Below are 11,593 nucleotides of genomic sequence, written 5' to 3'. Positions count from 1 at the left end.
AACGGGGGTATAGAGTAGAAAGAGAGAGAGGAATAAGTGGGTCACAGTGATTAGTTCTGGTCTGTAGGGTGGAGAGGAGGTAATAGTAACGACGATGAAGATGACAAAGAGGAGGAGTGGAGTGGGAGGAAATCACACAGCTCAGCTCAACTCTGCTCTGCTGTGCTGCATCAGACAAGGTGAGAAAAGTGAAGACTGGGCGTATTTAACTCCATCATGGATAGAGAGAGAGAGAGAGAGAGAGAGAGAGAGAGAGAGAGAGAGAGGTAAGGGAGATAAGCGAGAGATTATGGGAAGGAGAGAGAAAGAAAGAGAGAGAGAGAGAAGGGGAGCAAGAGGATGGAGGAGAGGGGAGAGCTACTGATTGAAAAAAAGGAGCAAGGTTAGCTTAAAGACGGAGGAAAGAGGGAAGAATCCCCCCCTCTCTCTCTCTCTCCCTCTCATCCATCCTCCCTCCCTCCCTCACCTCCCCTCCTCCCTTCACTCCCCCGCAGTCTTCATTATTCATCATCCCCTGCAGCAATGTAAATCCCTTAAATACATCCAGTTGTGGTGATGTGACTTAACTGGATAGAGTGAGTTGCAGTAGCAAAACTCTTTCCCACACTATAATATACTGGATCCTATCTGCCATTGGTCTTCCTGTTCCTTCATATTATTGCTTTTATACAACAGGTTACTAGCATTAAAAAGCAAGATTAATTCCCAAACCATACATTTTTCTAACAAAAAACAGTCAGACAAACAGTCAGGCAAACAAAAACAGCAACTTAACTAGAGGCCGAAGGCCTTGACAAACAGGTGGGACTTGAGGGCTGTTTTAAAGGCATGCAGGGTGTGGATGTTGCGGATCACCACGGGGATCAGAGAGAGTTCCAGAGGGAGGGGGCTGCCACACTGAAAGCTCTGTCCCCAAAGGTTCGCAGGTTGGTGCAGGGGGTAGCAAGCCGACCCGAATCTGAGGACCGCAGGTTCTGGGGAGGGGCATGTGGGCGGAAGAGGTCAGATAAGTACTGGGGGGCATGGGCATGGTGGGAGTTGTAGGTGAGGAGGAGGATTTTGTAAGAGATGCGGGACTTGACCTGAAGCCAGTCGAGGTGGGTGAGGGTGGGGATGATGTGCTGCCACGGCTTTGTATGAGTGAGAACCCTGGCAGCAGAGTTTTGGACATACTGGAGCAGTATACCATTGCAGTAGTCCAGGCGAAAGGTGACAAAAGCATGGACCAGGGTTTCAGCAACAGAGTCCGAGAGTGAGGTTCGGAGTCTGGCAATGTTCCTTAGGTGGAAGAAGGCAGATTTGGTGATGGACTTGATGTGAGATTGGAAGGAGACAAGGAGTCAAGGATGTCCACACAAAACATATAAAAGAAATCATAATAAAACATATATTAAAGAAGAATAATATCAACATACATAACACCACAAAACATATAACAAAGGAGAAAAACATTAACATACATAACAACAAATAAATTAAATAAATAAATGTCAGCGGTGCTCACAGCCTCCGTTTTTGGTGAGCATCACAAAACACATAACAAAGAAGAACCATCCACACAACAATAAGTAGGCTAACAGAAATAGAATTCAAATACTCAGTTAGGAGTACCGGTGGTAACTACACTTGCTTCACTTGTTTTTTTAAACTGATTTTATTCTGGGTTTTTGAGACCTGGTAGGGCAAAGAAAAAAGTATATTTCACACTTGTTAAAGCCAGAGATGAGTCACAGAGCACAGACACACACACACACACACACACACACACACACACACACACACACGGCAGAGTTCACACAATTCTGAGGATTTTCCCTGAAGGGTGAGGTGACTGTGAGTCACTAGTGGTAAACAATCTATCTATGGTCTGGACTGGCTGACAATGACAGCACTGTAGCTAATGATCCGAAAGACACAGAGGAATGAAAGAGGATGTCAGAGAAAAACTAGCAAATGTTTTAGACGACGTGGCAATCTCTTTTCTGTCTCTCACTCTGGCAGTCCCTCTTCTAAGACATCTCTGACTGTCTCTCTTTATCTGAGCGAGTGAACGAGTCTTTCAGACCAAATCTTAGGTGATTCATTTTAAGCCTTATATTTCTCCTCCCAGTAACCCTCATATGAGTACATGACTCTCTAGGGAGGGTTTGAGCTACGTGGAAATGCCATCACTGAATAACATTATCAATAGAAACAGGTGAGGAGAGGAAAAGAAAGGATGGAGAGAGGGAATGAGGAGGAGAGGAAGGAGAAAGAGCAGGAGAGGGGGATGCTGAAGTCAGGGGAACAGGTGAGGACAAAAGACAAAGATGAGAGGATGAAGGGAATAGAGGGTGGAGAAAGAGAGAGTTATAGATAGAGAGAAGAGAGAGAAGAGTAGAGTTAATGTACTTAAAACCTATGACATTGGCCCCTTGTTTTCAAGACCCACATGTTTGACACTGAGCTAGCATGGTGTGAGTGTGTGTGTTTGTGTGTGTGTGTGTGTGTGTGTGTGTGTGTGTGTGTGTGTGTGTGTGTGTGATATAGCACCTGCGGACACGTGTATAAGCTCCAAAACAAAACAAGAGGTGTTGACAAGCAGGGCTTAGGTACTCAGATAGCTACCAGCTGTACAAACAAACACACACACACACACACACACACACACACACACACACACACACACCCTTTGACAAATCCCTGTTATCTGTGTGTGGCTATTCTAGTCGTTATGTTTATAATGGCAGATAAATAAATGTCAGCTGTCTAGAGAGAGCAATAATCCCCCTCTCACCCCCCACCTTACCCCCACCTCCGGCTGTATAAAGTAATGAGGGTCACTTCATTAAAACTCAGTCATTAATACAGCCGCCAAGCAATCAATCGCCTTGCTCCCCTTTAGGCCTGACCTGTCAATCAGTCTCTGACAAGGCAGGTGGGCATGAGGGAGGGAGGGAGGTTCAGGGTCCTAGTGCTCGTATGAATACTAGTCGTTTAAAACCCGATAGGGCTGGATTCCCAGACAGAGATAGATTATCCCAATTCTCCATCCTTCGTCCCTGAAGCGTACACTTGTCCACCCATTCTTTTTTAGAGGGGACAGAATGAGGAGTGTCCAATTCCACTCTGGTTCCGTCCGGTCAATAGACCAGACCTGAGTAATCGATCAGCGAGACGGATCACATCCATCAATAGAGTACTCCACTACCGAAGCAGGCAGTAGTGCTGCACGTGAAGCAGGGATGCAGGGGCCCCAGAGGAGTCTCAACCTACTGTTGTAGGGTATAATGTGTGTGTGTGTGTGTGTGTGTGTGTATGTGTGTGTGTGTGTGTGTGTGTGTGTGTGTGTGTAGACTCAGTAGACTGATGGAGGGCCACAATGATCTCTGTTCCCTCTGCCCCCTATTCATTACATACACACTCTGTACTCTCTTAACTAGACCATATTAATGTATACTGCGAGTGTGTGTGGGTGGTTGTGTGTGTGTGTGTGTGTGTGTGTGTGTGTGTGTGTGTGCACGCATATGTGTTGTACATTCTTCCGCCTGTCCATCAGTCAGTCTGTCCGTCTTTCTCTGTCTGTCTCCATATCTGTTCTCCACCTCTAAAACCTGCTGGCATTGTGATGAAGGTTAAGATAGCTTAACTCCATGTTGCTGTTCTATGTTGATATGGTACATGTGATACGGTACATGTATGTGTTGATATGGTACATGTGTGTGTTGCACAGGAAGAGTGGGGGTGGGGAAAGGAGATGTGTTATTGACAAGGTCAAGGGAGACAGAGGCTGAGACAGAGACAGTGAGAGCGAGAAAGAGAGAGAGAGAGAGAGACACACACACACACACACACACACACACACACTACAGCTGCTCTAGTTCTACTTTCTGAGATGGTGTTGATGCCAAGGGGCAAAAAGTCAGCCTACAATCCAGACTCCCCTGTCTCTCTCTTTAACAGACACACACGCGCGCGCGCGCGCGTGCACACACACACACACACACACAGCCCTAAGACAGACCCTCTGTGTACCGCCCACCCCTACACAGAATGAGAATCATTGTGAAAAACAACCCCCTTCTATGTATTGATCTAAACACACATGAGAGAGAGAGAGAGAGAGAGAGAGAGAGAGAGAGAGAGAGAGAGAGAGAGAGAGAGAGAGAGAGAGAGAGAGACAGAGACAGAGAGAGTTTTAACCATGAGAAGATACTGTATGCCTGTAGGCTAGTGTCTCCTTCCTGTCCTTGCTCCATTTGGCCCAAACACACTGCAGTCTGACCCAGACTAGCATATGTGTGTGTGTGTGTGTGTGTGTGTGTGTGTGTGTGTGTGTGTGTGTGTGTGTGTTTGTGTGTTTGTGTGTGTGTGTGCGAGTGAGAGAGCTTGAGAGAGCTCTTCGAGCCCGATTTATGCTTCTGCGTCGAATTTACGCGCGTCTACGCCATAGCCTACGCGTGGGCTCTCCAAGTTTATAGTTCTGCGTTGGTCCGCGGACCGCGGACCGCGTTGCGTTGGTCGGTGTACTCATAGCGGCATAATAGCGATCAAAAAATATATTTTTGTTATGCTTGTTGTAAAGAAAATGTCTATAATGCATTGAAATGACAGTAAACTAAGATAATAAGATGGTTATCATAATTTTTCTAATCTTTATTAATAAGTAATTACAGAAAAAGTAAATGACATTTCTGTCATGACTTCCGCATTTACGAGAGAGTCGGAATGTGACGCTACCAAGCGGACCAATCACAGTTGTTATAGATAACTTTACATTAAATATGTCTATCATAAATATAATTTAAACCCAACGAACAGCCATGGGGCTCCCTGTAACTAATCATTTATTTCTAAATAAACAGGATTGTACATCTTGTAAATGTGAATCGCGCTTCTTATAGGAAGGCTGTGCCTGACGCTTCCATAGGGCGCTCTGTTGGAACGGTGTACTCAAAGCGGCATAATAGTGTTTTTTTTGTTGTTATGCTTGTTGTAAATAAAAGTTCTATGATGCATTGAAATGTCATTAAACTAAGATAATACGATGGTTATCATAATGTTTCAAATCTTAATTAATAAGTAAATGACATTTCTGTCATGGCTTCCGCATTTTGGGCGACGAGAGAGTCGGAATCATATCGTAATCATGTGCTACCAAGCGGACCAATCACTGTGCTTACGGTTGCGTAGAAACTGCTGCGTAGTTACATTTTTGGAGAGGTGCGCGTCAATCGACGCGGTAGCCTACGCAAGGCTACGCGGGCCTACGCAAGCTACGCCGTAGCCTACGCCGTCGATTTTACGCAGAAGCATAAACTGGGCTTCAGTCTTTGAAGATTCTGGGGTACTGACTAGGTCTCCACACACACACACACACACACACACACACACACACACCCTGAAGGCTGAGTACTGTTTGCCTGCGGTGTCCCAGCTTGTACACATGAATAAGCCTCATTGAGTGGGGGTCTATTGACGCGGTGCCTTAAAAACTAGGACATTACAGTCAATCTCTGAACCCTATCATACAGTACACTACGTGCACACACGTGTGTGCGCACACACACACACACACACATTGCTGAGTGGTGAGAAAAAGGCCTGAGTAGTACGTGTGTTTTACTTAGAACGACCTTCTCCATTGATTGTATAGGTCCTGTCTCAGTCAGAGAGATCTATCTAGCCAGAGAGATCTATCAGACAGACTCAGACCAGACCAGACCAGACAGGCCCTCTCTATCAGAAGCTCAACTTAACCTCAGCACTAAGCATGAGACACAGAGCACTGGACTAACATATAGGTGGGGGGAGAGGGAGAGGGAGAGATGGAAGAGGTGAAGAGGAAGAGGGGAAAGAAAGGAAAAAGAAAGAAGGAAGATTAGGAGAAGAGGGCATGAAGGGGTGTGGGGGAGGGGGGTCAGGAAGGAAAGAAGGGAGAGAAGAGGGAGGGGGAAAAGAAAGGTTGGGAGGATGAGTAGAAGATGGAGAAAAGAAGCCAGCTGGTTCTGGAACTCTGTTCAGAAACCCCATTAGACTAAAGCAAATTATAAGAAAACAAAAAGAAAATTACCAGACACATTAGAAAGAATCAAACAAAAACCAGAGCAAATTGGAATGCTATTTGGCCTAAAGAAATCCCTGACTATGTACAGACTTGACATCGAGAGAGGCCACCACAGGCAGACCTGGCTCCCAAGACAAGACAGACTGTGCACCCACTGCACACAAAATGAGGTGGAAACAGACCTGCACTTTTTAACTACCTGCCAATTGTACAAAGACATCAGAGACACACAAGGGATACTTCCCACAGATTACAAACACCCCAAAACATTTTGAAGACATGACTAATGACAAAAAAACTGCCATATCTGCTGTACAACAAAGTACAACAATGTGCAAACACAGTTTAACAAGATCTGTGAGCCGTTGTGACAGTAAAAGGACGTCCAATGGAGCACAACCACCGTAAAGATTGTAAATAAGTATATGCACTATTTGCACCATGCGGATCTCTGTACATAATGTTCACACAGTTCTCATTTATTTGTATTCATATTATTTCAACTGCCACACCTTGTGCACATGTCCACACCTTTCCATTTTTATTTCAAGTTGTCTTTATTTACCTGTATATAGCTCTGTTTAATCCTTTCTTTATTCTAGTCGTACGTTAGGCTACATTCGTTTTTTTTATCTTCACACTTGCTTCGGCAATGTAAACGTATGTTTCCCATGCCAATAAAGCCCTTTAAATTTAAAGGAGTGGAGAGGGGGGGTCAGGAAGGAGAGGAGGGAGGAGACAAAGATAAACTGACAGATGTGGAGGTTGGAGGGTAAATGTGTTACCTTGACAAGCAAAAAACATTCCTCGGGGGCTTTACTGAATCTGGTTGGATCTCTCTCTCTCTCTCCCCCCCCCCCCCCTCTCCCCCCCCCCGCTCCCCCTGGTCTGTTCTAGCAATGCCTATAGTCGTCCTACAGTATCCTTCTCTAGTTTCCCTCCCTCTCTTTCCTCCCTCCTTCCCTCTGTCCTATGAACATGAACAGGAGCATATCCCAGAGGAGAGAGGGGGGAGATTCATCACTGCCAGGATTTACCCTTACGTAATGCAAGAGAGAGAGGGGGGGAGAGAGAGAGAGAAAGAGAAGTGAGGGAGGAGAGGACAACATAGAGGTAAAGACAAAGTGGACATGAAGCACAGATGACAAAAGAGGATTATTGTTTTATTATAGTTGATTATAATTGTGTTGTACAACCTGTGTTTTCAGAACCCCTGCCTCCACACAAGTGCACACACACACACACACACACACACACACACACACACATCCACACGCTCACTGTCATTGAGTTACCAAAAGTAAAAATCAATTTCTCTTAAGTGAAGTATGAAGTCACCATTTCTCCACTCTATTAATTTGAGCGCACAAACACACACACAGCCTTATTCTATTCTGCAAACTGGTATCAGGTTTTTATATGAAACGGATACAGAGACTGACCTTTACACCAGCACAGCACTGCCGATTCAGCAGGCGGAGAACAAATTAACACAAACACACACACACACCAAACCCATAAGAACACAAACCCGAAGCATAGACACACTTGTCAGACAGACACACACACACACACACACACACACACACACACACACACAAGTCTCCCAGTCATCGAGCATCAAGGTGTTAACAGGCGTGAAGGGAGTGTGACTTCCTGTTCCCTGTGTCATGTGACAAAACAACTGAGTCGTAAACAACAACTGGTCAAACACTGGCCTGTCATCATCATCATCACTCAGACGTGTGTGTGTGTGTGTGTGTGTGTGTGTGTGTGCTTGTCCCACCCCAGGTCGTCTACATTGCAGCCAGATTGCGCATATTGTTACGTCATATTGATGTGGTTCCTGAGATGTTAAATGTGTCCAGGCGTTGTGAGATCTGATCATCTGTGCAGCGTCACTGTAATGTATCGGTGACCTGAAACAATAATGGTACATGAGCTTGTGCTGCTAATCTTCACATCACATGGATCCATCCAAGACCAGTTGTTTTGGAGATTGACGTGATTTGTAGATTAGTTACTGTAACCTTCACTGCACTTGGGTTGGCGAAACCTCTGCTTTCAGAGGACACTCTTTGGCTCAGCTCATCTTTGAAATGCAAACCAGAACACCCCCCCCCCTTCTCTCTCTCTCTCTTCTCTCTCTCTCTCTCTCTCTCTCTCTCTCTCCGTCAGAGCAATCTGGGACCGCAAGCCCTGAGTTCTTCACAGAGAAGGTAGTTTGCATACAAAATGATCCCTGATGGAAACTGCAACAGGAAACAATGGATTTCTTACATACAAGCGTGTTACTATCCTGTAGGCATAGAGGACCCAAATCGCTGTGAGCAACACTAGGGGCGATAGAACCGGTTACATTCATGTATTCTGCCGTTGCTTGACGGGAGGAGAGTATTTGCATAGAAATGATTCTAATGTACCGGCGATCAGGGATGAGTGTTTGAGAAAGAGAGAAAGAGAAAGACGGAGGAGAGAAAGACGGGAGGGGGAGCGAAAGATAGAGACAGAGAGAGAGGGAGGGAGAAGGGGAGAGGAGAGAAAGACAGGGGGGAGATAGAGGTGGGGAGAGAGAGAGAGAGAGAGATAGAGAGGTGGGAAGAGAGAGAGAGAGAGAGAGAGAGAAAGAATGCATTGCAGTTGCCTTCCTTCTGTGATTGGGATGCATGGGTTGTTCTCTCCCAGCACACGGGTCCAGCTGGGCCACTGCTGTGACTGGGCTCTATTGGCATAGTTATTTATGAAGCGTGCGATGGTGGACACACACACACACACACACAGTGGATCGGTCTCCCTCAACTACTAGTCTGGTTAGAAATACACATGACTGCACACACTCTACCCCCTCCCCACTCTCTCTCTCCATACTCACACGTTCTCTATCACACATACACACACACACACACACACACACACACACACACACACACACACACAGTCTGTCATGTCTCTGGATGGTAATGTCTGAGATGACAGTGTGTGTGTGTGTGCGCGCGGGCAAAAGTCTCTCCCTCTGGATGGAAGCAGGTCATAGCTAGGGGACCGGATTGGTTGAAGAGAAGAGAAACATAGCATCAGCACATCGTTCTTTAACCCACTGCCCTTCTCTCCTTCCTTCTGCTCTTCCATCCCCTCCCCCTTTTCTCGATCTAGCAGCATACTGTATACTCTATGACAACACAGCAGGAACACACACACGCGCACAAACACACACACACAGTCAGGCACCCTGTGGTGGAGCTTGACTCTTCTCTTTAAAATGTTAAAGAATGCGCCACAGACATACGCATGCCAGTTCTGCGCTCAATACCGTCTACGGTGAAAGACGTCGCCTCCCACGGAGCCAAATGTGGGTTAAAGAGGTCACTAATCAACATAGGCTAAATGTGAATGTCATCATCAGCTATACCGTGGCCTGTATAACACTGCCTTTTTATCTTGGTAAAATATTGTTGTGTGTTTGGTTATGTGTGGTTTGGATTGGTTGGTTAATCAAACAGATTAAACATGGCTTTCGCGTTTATACTCTCTCAAGTATTGCGCATTGATTATTTAAAAATCTTTTTCCAGGAATCTTTTTCATATAAGCCTACTGTGTACCTAAAGCAAATCCACAAACGTGACCAATAAATATCAAACGTAAAACAGTCAAATAACCTCAAATTAAATGACGACCCCAATACAGCGTCAATACCGTCTGTTGACCCGTCAGTGATCCTACTGTACGCGCGCGTCCGGGTAATAACAAAGAAGGAGCCAGTAGTACAATAGACGATCAGTGCAGCTGTGGGGTCTCTCTCCCTTTACCGATCTCTATCTGAAGTCTCTTTTGACTCTCATAAAGTCACTTATCTTTTCGACCCCTCTCCCTGCTCAAGCGAAACCGCAAGACGGGGAGAGAGGAGACAAAAGACCGGAGATCTCTGAGGAGGTGTCATGTCCTCAACCCAAACCAGTCGCCGTGTTTTACGCACTCTGACTCCAGACGACTCCTAAGGTATTATCCACCGACGACCCACAGAGAGCACTTGAATGAATGAATGAATGAATGAATGGTCTTTATTGTCATTAATATAGTACAGGTACCAAACAACGAAATTTGGGAGGGGGGGCTCCCCTGGTGCTAGGAAAAAATATATATACTAAAAACAAGAAGGGAAAAGAGCTGGTTTACATAAATAACTTAAACAAGCATGACAATATTATATATCACCCGTCCTTATCATGGCTATGGATGCATCTTCTGAATAAAAAAATCAACTCAGCGCTCATTAACGGACCTATTCATTGTGGGATGCTGGCATAACGGGCCAGACAGTATAGATTGCAGATAATTGAAACGCCTTTCATATGGTAATGTAGGCTACATCCGACCTGGCGACTATCTTCGTGGGCTTTTAGGTTCGTAACAGTTCGGACACCCTGATAACCCAGATAGATAGATGCCATGTGCAGGATTGTCTGCAAGCGGTCGACAAGACACTTTCCTATACATGGACGCATCAGAAGCCAAACAGTGCAACACAATAGCATGTAACACCTTTACAGCCACACTACTCACTCACCTCGCAGTCGTATAACTCGCTCAGCTGCTCAATGATCCACTCCTCCAGGATAAGCCTTTTCCGCAGTTCCTTCCTGTCGTACTTCACGGTGACTTTGCCCTGCTTCCTCTGGACCGGGTCGTCCCGGGGGGGCATGGGGGGTCCTGAGCCGGCGCAACCTACCCCGGCCGGCGGCTGGAAGAACACCCGGCTGGCAGCCGCGGGCAGCGGGGCGCTCGTCTCGGTGCTGGCGGCTGACATTGCGTGTGGGTGTGTGAGGAGTGGGACTGTGTGGTGGTGATGCTACAGACAGAGTGAGAATGGACACTGTATTTAAACACCTGCTATTTAAAGCTCGTCGCACTTTCCCCGGCGCGAGGGACTGCCGAAGAGGCGGGGCTTACCAGCCAAATTCTCTCAATGTGTATTTAACCCTCTCTGCGCTGCCGCAGCCAATTCAGTGTAGACACCTGAGGGTCTCTGGAAAAACAGAATGTTTCTCTCTCCGATAGATTCGAAGTTTTATTAATTGATTCACAGAGTAAAGTATAATGGTTAAGGATCTGAAAAGTGGATGGTTATGCAGTCACTGATTTTCTCAAAGTCAGGGATGCACAACTCTTCTACTCAAAGGACATTCAGTAGACCTATTATTGGTATTATTGGTATATATTTGTATATGTGCCCTTGGAAACCAGGTATGCGCACTCAAGGACTGATACGTGACATGGGACAAGTGCCAGGAAGAAGCAACCACCGGCAGGACTTTGCTCTACCCAACCCCCTGGAGCTAGGTGCCACTGCTCCATCTCCACAGCTATGGAGGTTTCATATTGTTTACTTTTTAATTAGTTTTGACTGTTGAGTGTACGATCACATCACATCACATCACACTTTCTTTTCACACTTTGTCACACAGGCACTTGACATCACATCACAAACCCTCCCTCTCTATCTCTCTCAAACACTTTTGGTCCAGAACCACTGGCACGGACAGCGACAT

General features: G+C 46.0%; 1 protein-coding gene across 1 annotated transcript in view; it reads right to left on the bottom strand.

Annotated features, from left to right (window-relative positions):
* Nucleotides 1-10,851, bottom strand: part of ppp1r14c (protein phosphatase 1, regulatory (inhibitor) subunit 14C) — a gene marked incomplete at both ends in the record, with an annotated part of 18,939 nt that extends 8,088 nt beyond the window's left edge. The window contains one exon of the mRNA XM_080534024.1: nt 10,612-10,851. Coding sequence (XP_080390150.1) covers nt 10,612-10,851 — 240 coding nt within the window. The remainder of the gene's footprint in view (nt 1-10,611) is intronic.
* Nucleotides 10,852-11,593: the final 742 nt, after the last annotated feature.

The sequence above is a fragment of the Nansenia antarctica genome (genome assembly GCF_963989245.1).
Source record: "Nansenia antarctica genome assembly, chromosome: 1".
NCBI classification, from domain to species: domain Eukaryota; kingdom Metazoa; phylum Chordata; class Actinopteri; order Argentiniformes; family Microstomatidae; genus Nansenia; species Nansenia antarctica.
This window is presented reverse-complemented; position numbering and strand designations above follow the sequence as displayed.